This window comes from Rhododendron vialii, chromosome 1a (genome assembly GCF_030253575.1).
Source record: "Rhododendron vialii isolate Sample 1 chromosome 1a, ASM3025357v1".
NCBI classification, from domain to species: domain Eukaryota; kingdom Viridiplantae; phylum Streptophyta; class Magnoliopsida; order Ericales; family Ericaceae; genus Rhododendron; species Rhododendron vialii.
This window is the reverse complement of record NC_080557.1, coordinates 37806460-37819287: the sequence shown is the minus strand read 5'-3', so window position 1 is coordinate 37819287 and position 12828 is coordinate 37806460. Positions and strand designations below refer to the sequence as shown.

The 12828-nt window shown below is 37.6% G+C and overlaps 1 protein-coding gene across 3 annotated transcripts; it reads right to left on the bottom strand.

Moving 5' to 3' along the window:
- Window positions 1–8297: 8297 nt before the first annotated feature.
- LOC131302526 (protein ETHYLENE INSENSITIVE 3-like) lies at window positions 8298–12357 on the bottom strand. 3 transcript variants are annotated; one of them, XM_058329379.1, is made up of 2 exons: window positions 11926–12357; window positions 8298–10720 (listed from the first exon to the last, which is right to left on the bottom strand). In XM_058329379.1, the coding sequence occupies exon 2, from the start codon at window positions 10578–10580 to the stop codon at window positions 8715–8717; it is 1866 nt and encodes a 621-aa protein (XP_058185362.1). In that variant the 5' UTR covers window positions 10581–10720; window positions 11926–12357; the 3' UTR covers window positions 8298–8714. The 3 variants fall into 3 exon arrangements, with proteins under 3 accessions (XP_058185362.1, XP_058185290.1, XP_058185216.1); XM_058329307.1 differs by having other exon boundaries at window positions 11918–12324; XM_058329233.1 differs by having other exon boundaries at window positions 8298–10716; window positions 11921–12165.
- Between the last annotated feature and the right edge of the window lie 471 nt (window positions 12358–12828).

Genomic DNA, 12828 nt, shown 5'->3' with positions numbered 1-12828 from the left:
TGATTTTCCGGACAAGTTTTGTGAGTTTTTTTCCCAAATCAACCGCAAAACAAGTATGGGTGAGCCTCGCAATCATAGACGTTTTAAGCAGGAGCTTTGCGCACTGTCCTCGAGGTCTGCATCTTTCTTGCTGTGTAAAGGGCATTTTCCTTTGTGTGAAACTTGTTTTTTCATCGAGTTGATGTCTTCTTGTTAGTCTTTCCTAACATTCCATTTTTCAAGCAGTTTTTTCTTGTTTTTTTTTATCGGTAATGTTTCAAGCAGTTTATCCCCAGTTAGTGATACATTTCTTGGAAATGCTGTCCTAACCCTAATTTTATTTCATAGTTAGTTCCACCATGGTTAGATTACTACAAAGGGCCAGCTACTGTTCTATCATTTCGAGAGTACGACCTCACCCTTGGAAACCAAACCCACGTCATGAAGGATTTCTGATTTGTGAAAAATCTCTGTTCGCTTGTCAAGAAATTGGAGCCGGAAAATAGTTCTCGAGAAAATTTCAGTGAAGTTATAGGTGTTCAAGTAAACGTCCTAAAAGAAAAGAAAAAGCATTTTCCTATATGAGTTCATTTGATAAAAGAAACTAGTTTTAAATTTTAATTTGTATATAGAAAACTAGTGCAGAAAATAAAATATTCTTGCAAAATTTTGTGTTTTTTTGCCAAATACGCTTCGAGGGAAAATTGATCTTAGTGAAAAGTTGGCGATGTGAGTCCCGCGACCTTTTTGCTAACTGATCACCCTAGAAAATGCAAGAGCATTCTCGTATTTTCTTTTCCTTCCCTTGCAACTGAAACGGACCTAGTACCTTCGGTTTGGATAACTACCAAAAGTGTCCAAGCAGGTTGGTGAGATGATGAGGTTGGGAAAAAGAGCATGACAATCTATTTCCCTAAACTTTGATATGCTCTCCTTTTCTAAATAAAATTGGACAGAGGGAGATGAAAAAATAAAAAATCTCAATAATGTTACAATGGTTAGTGCTACACACAGCTACACCCACACACTATTGTGTGTGAAATTTTTTTATAACTCGGAGTGAAGTTGCACACACCTCGACTAATCTTAGGGATCAATCCTACCGTCCACTAGCGGGGGCTCCAAAGCCAGAACAAAACTTTGTTTGGACTAGCCTCAAATAAGTTAATAGCATCTGAGAGGTTTCGATCATGAGATCTTAAAATAGAGCAAACTCCTAATTCACAGTCCTTGACCACCAAGCCAAAGATTTTGTTGTGCTTGTGAATTTGTGTGTAATTTTAGACTTGTTGCACCAAAATGTTCATGTACCATGTTTCAATGCACACCTAGCCACCATGTTTCAATGCACACCTAGCCATTGAATGGAGTCTCAAGAATCTTATGCTATTCAATAACTTAATGGCTAATATTGGGACATAGAAATACAAAAAATTAAAGTTAGGTTCAAGCCAAGAGTGTATTGGGACATAGAAGTACAAAACAAATTAGGTACAAGCCAGTACATGTGTTTTGAGGTTGTCTCTAGACTACAATTATCGACTCTTCCTGCAAAGAATCTCTGAGCAGATCCGAACCATTGATTTTTCCAATGTATGGTCCAGATTTGGACTATTTCCTCCATACCAAAACCTTGACCGGAGAAGATCCGATCCCTGAGATTATACACTCATGCATATTTAATTAATGTTATAAGACTTTTTTACCAAACACGGGTTATTTGATCTCCGTAGATGTCTGAATTCTAATCTGATTTTCATATTAATTTGCCTCACAAAATGGCCTTTTATTCTTTCAGCCTTTATTATTGATAATGACTTCTCACCAGTTCGGTTTGAACCAGAAAGGTTCGGCATAAACACTTTTAGCAATCCAAAATGGAGTAATTTTATTTCTACACTCTATCATTCACATACCTATTTCTATCTTTCTGTAATTTTATTCGGGTTATTATTCTTAATTTCATCTTGGACAAAACAATTGCCATTGCCAAAAGTTTGGCAAAAATGTTCCAAAAGCAATAAATTTTGCATGAAGTATGATTTCGACAAATTTGATCGAAAGGCTGATCATAAACGAGTCAAAAGAGCTGAGAAGTGAATTGTTTAAACTTGGTTTGGAAACTTAAAAGAGCTTAGAAAAATATTCAAAGCATGCATGGCTTTTATACCAAGGAATTAAGCTGATCGATCTCAAACAAAGTTTAATCAAGTTGATCTCAAATAGATTTTTCTGGATATCATCAGCTAAACGAGCTGAGTATGGTAGTACCATGTTTCATTATTCAAGCTTGGTTTGTTGAAAACGTAACGAACGAGCAAAACTATATAAGCTACCAACCTAGCTAATACAGTTTCGCTCCATGAAACTATATACTATTGCCAGTTTTTGACATTATAATAAGCCAAAATTAAAAGAAAATAAAAACATGATTTAAACTTCATCAAAATGGATTGAACCACCAAAGATGCTCTCAGGCATCTTTTAGTGTGTAGAGCACAAGCGCTGCTCACATAACTATGTTGGATCTAGCCTTTCTTTTCATTTTTCTATTTGTCTCTCATCAACTCAACCAGCTCTGTGTATAATTTTTGCAAATATAATAAAAAATAAATTTTATTCAATTTTAATGTATTTACTAGAATAAAAACACTAACAATGAATCTGTTGTTGGAATGTCCAGGTGCATCCACTTAGTGTCAGTGGGGCACATAAACAGCTCACAAATTACAAGATAGCCCCCTGCATGTTCTTTTGCAAACACTATTGCTACAAACGTGGGATAAATATTCATAAACTATATAGCACATGGATGCCCTTGAAAGCATCAGTCCCTTTCTCCTTTTCATTTCTTTTTTTTCCCTTTTGTAATGCGGGGTGTTCTATGCCAGCTTGCATGTACATCAGATTATTCCTTATAGCTCCTCCTGCACCGTCTCATACGCTTATGTGTGGCGGTGAGGTAGCTCCAAGAGTTGTTATTAAGAAGAATCGAATCTGGGACCTTACAAACACCGGGCCAAGACCACTCGATCAACCGTGGAGTTTTTTTCTCTGTTTAACCTTTTCTAATGCACTCAATTTGACAGCCCAATGAGTTGAAGGTATGGACTATATGGAGAGAAAATATATGAATAATCATCACTTTTTTTTTTTTACAAAAGTGAGAAGATTTATTAATCTGACAGGCATAAATGTTTATACATCAGAAAGTGAATAACCCCATGGGGGCAAGATGGAAGTTCACATGTCGGACAAACTACAAGAAAGGGCCTTCTTAGCACAAATATGTGCAGCCCTATTACAATCTTGTTTGACAAAATTAAACTCACATAAAACGAAAAACTCCTTGAGAGTTAAGCAATCATGAACCACAACCTCGATATCAGAAGGCGGACTATTCGAACTACAACTCTTGATGATTGATTCAGCACCCGATTCAATAATCACGTGTGTAAAGTTAAGAGCAATCCCCAAGTTAATACCTTCCCAAACCGCTAGAGCCTCGACAATCCTTGGCGAATTAAGACCCTTTTGAGTATTCACCCGTATCCCAATCACTGCACCATACCCGTCACAAGCTATTGCTCTGTTCCAATTGCGTTCAACTCTTTGGATACCGCGGCATCAACATTAATCTTAATCACGCTTCCCACTGCCCTTTCCCAAGCTGCAATCACTTGTTTGAATGAGTAAAAGATGTGTGGAACTCGAAAATAAGGAGAACGATAGATATCTAATACTAAGACTTTTTGTTTCTAAATATTTCTCACCCTAAATTGTAAAATCTTGTGTGAGATCACAAGAGAAATGGTATATCCCTACTCTCGGTAGCTTACGAGTTTACGTCCATCTCTGGTCGGATATAGTTTTCTTTCGATTCCTCCCTTGTGGCCGATGGCTCTTTGTGTTTTAGCTTTTCTCATAAATAATGAGAAACTTATGTGAGAAATTATAGGCAGTAGGATCCTCTCCAGTTTCTCTGTCGTGTTCAGCCCGACTGTCAGGAGCCCTTTTTTGGGCCCGTTTTCGAACAGTTTTAATTTGCAGAACTCATTGAGAACGTCGACACATCATATTACCCTCATCATATGTTAATCGATATGTACGTATTTTAACTAATTCATGTTGCAAAAAATGAATTCCGATAACATCAATTCATATCTGATGGATGTGATTTATAGCACAATTTATTGTCTTGATGAGTTTTAAAAAGTAAACAATTTGGATGGTGAAAAAGCCAAGCAAACTGAGAGGACCTTGCAGCAGCCCCTTTAAATAACTTGGAGAAATTTTCCTTCCATAGTATAATCTTTTCTTTTCTGATCTAACAACACTTCCATCCGAACGTGGGAGTTGCGATGATAGTTTTTTATTTTATTTTATCATTATTACACGTAGAAGAAGAATAAAAGTACTTGAATTTCATAAAACGGGAATACTATGACTCACATCAACTGACCTGTTAACTTTTAACCTAACCACGTAACTCAAAAAATTGCACTCGAATTATATAGTAGCTCACGCATTCCCCCATATATTACACTCAATTTTCGTGGGCCACCGATGTGGGACTTGGGGTTCACATATGCCCCCTTAAAAGTCCATTTTATAAAGGGACAAATAGCTCACATTCAAGAAAAGAAATAATCAATCTTTGTTCTAGGCAAGATTTGTCGTATAGCTAACTGAGCTAGTCACGATCGGTTTCACGATGATATTTTAAGATAATGGCATTGTGGTTTTGTCAATCCAAAACAACGATCTAATACTCTCCCACCAAATAATTGCAATTTGTTAGTGTAGCCAAATAATTTCTAATGGAGTAGTAAAGTCTTCAATTTTTTAAGTTCTCCCATCATTGATCCTTAAATAATTAAAAGACTGCCCTTAAATAATTAAAAGACTGCCAATGGTCAACGTCTCTTTAGTTTTAATTACCTAAGCCTAGTTTCTCAAAAGTGTTAAAAGTATTAAAAAGAGCTCTCTTTTTTCCTTTATATTTTGTGAAGGAAAAAAAAAATTCTTGAGTAGTTTTTAGTACTTATACCGATTTCCTCCCTGTATGGCTTCAACGTTGTTTTGACTTATAGCACTCTTGAAAAAATTAGACATAGTATTCTTAAAACTATCATTACTATTATTATCCAGTATATGTACCTATAATAAAAGCGGGAGCGCATTTTTCCATCGCCGTCTGTGGAATTCAAAATCGACTTCAGTACTTTAAATCCTTACCAGAGGATAAGTGGGCCACCATCAAGAGTGACCCACCGCTTCTACTTTGCAAGCTTTGTGGAACCTGTTATGCCTATTTTCCTCATTAAATAAGACAAGCTATGTGGGATCAGTATTAACAAATTTAAAACTTGAAATTAAATGAGTATACAAAATTGAGACTCACCGCATTTAGTTAGCATATAAATATTCAAGTTTTGTGAGACCCACAATATTATCATGTAGAATAATAAATCCTGCATAATAATATTGAATCCGTAATTTATAATGAGTAATGAAGCTTTTGTGTGTATTTTTATCACTAAAAGACAAAAAAAAAACGCACTTATTAAAAAATAGTACGAAAATCATTTTCCTTTATAATTTTTTGATAAAGAAACCGATGGAAACAATCAAGATTGATAATAAGGAGAATGAATAAACTACATAACGAGTCTGGACTTACGGGATCCAATATATTAAAATAAAGATGCAAAGTATAAAAGTATGAGAGGGGACCGATATTATTAAATGGAGAAATTGGAACACACTTACAATATTTGCCCGGGTTATGATTAATAGAAATATGATTCATAAGTTTTTACATTTTTATTCCTCCCGTCGAGACAAACCAATAATCCAAAAAAAATTGACGCGAAACCAACAAACTTGCAAAAAATTTGAATAAAGACAAATAAAAAATAAAAAATTAGCTAGGTGCCTTATTTCCATCGAAATAGTGTTTTTTTTTTTTTTACTAATGGCAAGCAGTATTTTAATTGTTTGGATCATGGTTTTGCAGAGGAATTTAAAAGGCGAAAGAGATTTTAAAAAATAATTTAAGTGAAGAAAAACATCTACGATCCTGAAATATTCAAGAGTCAAGAATGCATCTTGACTAGAAGATGAAGATGAAAGAAGTCACAAAATCAAACACTTCATTGGGAAAATTCTTAGGTATACCCGGAGTATTGCTGTCGTGGTGCTCCAGGAAATGAGAAGCTACAACATACAGTATGCCCCTTGTCTCTTTCTTCCTTTTTAATTTCCTTTTCTTTTTTTCGGTAATGCAGGGTGTCTCGGGTCAGTTTACACGCACCTCGGACTAATTCCTACAACCACTCCCATAGTCTTTCCGCACTCTAACGAATGGGATGAGGTGATCCCCAACGTTTCTGGCAAGGATCATCGAACACGATATCTTAAATTAGAGCAAACCCGTAAGTTTCAAGCACATATTACCACGCCTACCCCTTGGGGTTAAATGCCCCTACTCGCTAAACAAAAGTGTGCCAACATGTCTCATCAAATAAATTTGTCGCTACATCATTTGCCATCACGTTGACCGTGGTGACAAGGTCAGGTGATACTCTCGTGCTATTGAATAATTACCCATATGGAGTAGTTGAAAAGGATAAGAGAAGAGTTGAGTTTCTATGACCCACGACCACTGTGCCAACCTGTGATGTGTTTGTTTTTAAAAGTCTGTATTGAATAGACATTTGTTTGACCAAAGACTTATGAAGTGTCTTATTGTGAAGGCTCTCCACTCATTGGCTTAAAATTCTCTTTAGTACTATAGTCAAAGAAATACAGCTCCATTTTTGGTACGCAAATTTAAAGAAAAGAAATTGGGGATGGTAAAAGTCCAAACTCCAACCACAAAATCACGGAATGGGCCATGCAAGCGGTCGATCCGGCCGCTCATCTCGACAATCGATGACTCGAATCATAATTGAGTAATGAACAATTCAAATTTGTATGCGCTCGATTCGATCCAAGCCATCATTACAGAGATGAACAGCCGGATCAACCGCTTGACAGTATCCCCGGTCCACCACCTTAAATTTCTTTCGATTCCCATATTCTCAAGAAGAAAAGACTATCATGAATTGGATTTAGTTTTATAAGGGAACATATAGAGGATTACGAGACATCGTATGATCGGACTTCAATTTTTTTACATTGAAAAAAGCCACTCCAGCCGTCTCATGTAGAGTTCGAACTGAGGAAAAAAAATTCAATACACTTTTCACATATTTTAATACATTTTTTCAACCTTAATGACAGTCCACTTGCTATTTTTAGCATCTGACATATAAATCAACTACTTAAACTTCTTTTTTTAAAATCCAACCACTAAAACTCTTTCCCTAAAGCTAACGTATTTTCAAGAAACTCAAAGCATATTTTGCTTTCTTTTCTCATTTTTTTTCTTATCCTTTTTTGTGGCTCTCAAGAATATAAAACATTTTTCAACAGAAATGCTACACACACAGCAAAAGTGTACAGATTTTGTGCACAGATTTTTTGTGGGGTCCACTACGGATCCCACACAAATAATCCGAGCCGTTCATTAAATGTAAAACATTTTTTCAAGGGCTCCCTGCAAAAAATCAGCTCAATCCGATATCTATAAGTATTTGATTCAATCATTTAACTTTTCATTATCCTGAGATTCGAATGAAAAGTTAAATGATTGAATCAAGCATCTATGAGTATCGGATTGAGCTGATTTTTCGCGGAAGCCATTGAAAAAATGTTTTACATTTAATGAACGGCTCGGATTATTTGTGTGTGATCCGTAGTGGGCCTCACAAAAAATCTGTGCACATTTGCTGTGTGTGTAGCATTACTGATTTTTCAAATAGCATATGCACATCTGTACAAATATGTAGAAGGGGAATACCATCACATGCTTGAAAAAGACAAGTCAACAACTCCGTGATCAAGGTAATTAACCTACCAGACATGTAAATAGACAACAGCCATTCAAAAGAACCAAACACCAACATCACACCACAATCAGATTACAATTCCAAAAATGCGGAAGGAATAGCAAATACGGACTTCGTTTGAAGTTTATGAGTAAGAAACAGGCACAGTTTTTGAAATCGAAAGCAAGCACCAACATTCTGCAGCAAACTCCGGACATACATGAGTTTCGAAAGAGAAACCAACACGCCAAAACTTCGCCATAGTTTGTACCATCTATACTAACATATGAAGGGAGCATATGAATATTTTCTTCCTTTGAAACCTCCATCACATGTTTCATGATGAAAAGATCAGTCAACTTGTCATACTGATACTGCATCAGGTAGTAGTAACAAACCAGATGTATTAAGAAACAAACAACTGTTTAGTCATTGAACATAACCCAAAAACATAAACACCAATACCACCACAATAAGATTCCAACCTAACCATATTGTTCAGCTGTATTATAGAAAACAAAAAGCACCTAACTTATTTATATGACAAATCAAGTACTCTAGAAACATTTCAACAGCAGGGTCCAACCCGGGGACAAATCCCACTTGCTTATCACCTCAATTCTGGAACTGCTACTACTTGACAAACTCTACACTATTTAGTAAGCAAAGTACCATGATTAAAGATAATTTTGGCCAGCGAAAAATTGCACTTGATCTCCACTTTTTGAGAATAAAGAGCTCCATAGGATGAATCTTCAAGGATGCTTACTTAGGACTTTGATTTCTTCACAATCTTCTTTGCTAGTACCAGATTGAGACGTCTGGCTTCGGGAGGGCATCCCTTGCTGCAACATGCAAGTGCTCTGGGTAATCAACCGATGAAAAATTGAACGGAGATCCATACATCATTTGAAAGTTGTCGTTTGGGTTGGCCTCAAACGAAGGATTCAAAACCTTGCACTGGTCAAAGCGACTTTCCTGTTGTGAAAACATCGAGCGATTTATGGGTAAGTTAGCTTCTTCAAAAATATTACCCTCCATCACAACCCCTTGACCATGGATGTAGTTGTTCTCCTGTTGACACTGAATGTTTGGTTGCTGAAGAGAGTGCGACATATTCTGATCTTTGGAAACTGAGATGCTCATAGGATTTGACTGTTTGTTTCCTTGGATATTAGTATCATAGAATGACATAAGCTCACTGATCATTTTCTGCCCATCTTCTGGAACACCAAGTCCTGATAGATCAAAAGAAGGTTGGACCGAGTTAACCGGTACAGGAGCAGCTGGCTTGGGATTCACAAAAGCCTGAGGGAAAACAATCGGCTTGACTTCATTACTACGGAAGCTTGAAAACCCAAAATCTGAAGAATTGCTTCTATAGGGGCAATTCAACTGATGATTGTCTCTCATAGACCTGTCATGGAAACCATGGCGGAGATCACCATGCGGACAATTAAGGACCTCACATGTGTAAACCTTGTGATCCATGACATTGTTCAGTTCATTGTTTGGCTTCCTCTTCCTGGTGAAATCCAAGTTGGTGACAACTTCATCCTTGATTGGATGAAAACTATCATTAATCCGTCCTATTGGGCCTATACCCATGTTCAACAAATCAATACTATTGGGTTTCTGCTCCTGGACATCAAAATTTTGGTCGTCTTCAACCCCTTCGACATCATACTCACTGCAATCATTTATTACGAAAGAGCCACTACCACTGGACATCAAAGGGGGACACCTGTCAGGGTAAAGTTCACGCGCCAATGATTCCTCCTGATTTATAATGGCAAGCCATGTAGCACTCTCCTTGGCAGTCATCTTGTCTTGCAAGCACTTAGACTGCCTGACGAGCTTGCGAATCTTGGCAATATCAGGGGACATGTGTTTGATAACAGCGGTTAAAACACCCACCTTCCACGCCTTTTTCAAGTCATGAGGCTTCTTGTAAGGAGGAGGGCCTTGGTCCTTTTGCAAACCCAACTGAGGCCACCACTCCTCATTCCCAGTAGGCCACCACGGAGGGGGAACGCCCTTCTCTAAAGGAAACCGCCTCTGTGGGGGATCGCAGTGCTGCATGAGAGCTGAAAGCAGCGAACCAAGGGTGGTGTCCTGAAGCTCTTGCAAAGTGTGAGGGGTTGGACCCACCGGATTCGACCCCTCTGTCTTACCGGGGATCGAATGGTCCGCCTGGTATTTCGCGATCGCAGCAGGGCCATTGCGATCAAATCTCACTTTATCCTTCCACCACTCACGAAGATTGTCAGATGCACCACTCACTGGTTTTCCCTTCTCTGGAATAATACCATACACAAAACCCTGAGCTTTACAAACTTCCATCATCTTCAACATGTACTTTAGAATCCCATCTTGAGCCCTTGACATCTTCTTTCTCCTCGCTTGCTCCTGGGACTGGCGTTGCTTGGCAGCATCAACACATTCCTTGCCTTTATTCATTTCCTTGAGCCGCTTCAGACGCATTTTGTCCCTCCACATCCTCCTCTCAAGCTCATCCACGTCGATTTCCTCATCACTGTAATCATCATCTTCCACGATCGCCTCCGATTCATTTTGAGTGGGGGCAGCCATATCTCCACCCTCCCCAAGTGGGGCCGAAAAGAAATCAAGATCACCACAAAAACCCATTTCGTCAAACATTATCATCCTTCCCCGGAATAAGCACAACCTTGGAAGAAACCCTAAGGGAATTCAAGGAGGACACTACCAACTCCAACTAACTATCAGTGCTAGATCACTAGAAAAAAGTAAAATTTCTAAGTAATTCAAAGCCCGTAGCCTCCTCCCTGCAGATAAGCCATAAAAAAGGCCCAATCAGAACCGAGATCTAATCAACAAATGAGATGTTCAAATCTGTATTTACTTTACATCAAAAAAAAAAAGGGAGAGAAATTCACACAAACAACCTCCATGTACTAAGTCGGTCCAAAAAATATCCATTCACAATTTCTAGAGCAGATCAAAAGGTGAATCAAATAACACAAACAATTTAAGAACCCAATCATCGTATGAATTTGATATAAATATACGAAGCAATTCTGAAATTCTGCATCAACCTCGTCACCATCTTCAAGTTAGATCTGACCAAGTAAGGGTGTAAGACAGCAATTGAAATAGTTTCAAACACGAAAACTTTTCAAATTCCACTAAATAAATACTTTCCCCAATGGAAAGCTTTTATATAAGGCAGCCCAATATCCTTTCCATTTCCAAATATTTTTACGATTACGCTTTTTATGAGATAGAAATACGTTTTTTGACCCATCTTTCCAACACTTTTTCTCCAGAAAACTAATCACTTCCCCGGGGAAAAAAGAGATCAACCAGCCCTAGCGGTGACCCAATCAATATATGAGTATATAAACATGAAAGACAAATCCCAAAATTTCCAGATCAACTGATCGGTAAATATTTTCATTTGAACCAAGTTCTGCTTACTGTTACAGAACCAATTGTAAAAAAAAACAAAAAAATCCTTTGAGAAGTTTTCGGAAAAGAATAGCCTTTCAAGAAAATAGCAAATATATTGCCCCAAATGTCCCAAAAATCATTCAAGCTAAAACATAAACTCGACTTAAAAAAAAAAAATCAACTCATCAGTGTTCGTGTTTTATAAAACTGTTTCTAACAACTGTTCTGGAAAAATAGATTCCATTTCAAACACGGTAACCAAACCGAGCCTCCTGTCCCGATCAATTGGAGTCACACCAACAGGTAAAGCTATTTTATTACACAGTTCATGATTCAGAAATCGATCTATCGATCTGGATCCGTACAATCCAAACCAACCTAAACCCAATTCAAACAACTAGAAACCCACATCAAAAAAAAAAAAAAAAACCAGAAACCAATACCCGCAGCTAGAAACCCACATCAACAAAACCACAAACACCCACAACTCGAAAAACCCATGTAACAAAGCACGATTCAAGAGGATCGGAAAGTAAAGCAGATAAAATTAACAAATTCAAAAGCATATTTACCACGTAACTTGTTCTTTCTTGGTCAGATTCAACTCTTCCTCTCCTGCAACGCGACGACCCTTGGAGAGAGACTAGATAGGGAGAGAGAGAGAGAGAGAGTGGGGAGAAGATGAGGTAGAGAGAGAAAGGAAAGAGATGGGTTATGGGGGTAGTGAATTATTGGAGTCTTTTATCTTTCTTGTTTGTTTGTTCCTTTCTTTCTTTCTCTGTATATTTGTTGTATGGGGAGGTGAAAAGTGTCGGCAAGTGGGTGTGTTGTGGAAATTAATTTTTTTAGTTTTCTTCCATGTGAGGAAGAGTGCAGAGATATTTATAAATTCCGTCCAATCGGGTGTGGCGTTTGGGGATAAGCGTTTCTGGTCAGCGAGGAGAGAGAGAGAGAGAGAGAGAGTTTGTCCGAACCGCGTGAAAAAGGGTGGGGGGAAGTGAGTTCGACCTAACGAATAAACGGAAGTGGGAATACATTTACACCTTTTATGAGAGTAAAAATGTCATTTGAAGTGGAAATGCATTTATCCCCGTTGTTGGGAAATGGATTCGCATTGAAAGTTATGGTGAGAGGGGGGAAATGATTTATATATAAGGTTAATAAGTACTAAGATATAGGAAGGAAGGGGAAATGATTTAAGGTTAATAAGTACTACTGTAAGATATAGGAAGGAATAAATACGTTAGCTTTCTTGAAAATAATTTGACTTTTGTTTAGACAGTTTTGACAAATTCTTGATCTAAATGTCCATGGAATCTGGTTTTTATCGTTGATTTTACATTCAGTTGTTACGTAGGGTAGTAGAAGATATAGTTTTGGCAGGAAGAAGCCGTGATAGTATGTGATTTCCGATCAAATTGAGTTAATATTCGGAGTTAAGATACAATTAAGAGCGATTGAGCTCAAGTTCTCGTTACGGTCA

Bases quoted from the DNA above. Each gene is read 5' to 3' on its own strand.
- LOC131302526 (XM_058329379.1), bottom strand. From the start codon at position 10,580: ATGATAATGTTTGACGAAATGGGTTTTTGTGGTGATCTTGATTTCTTT.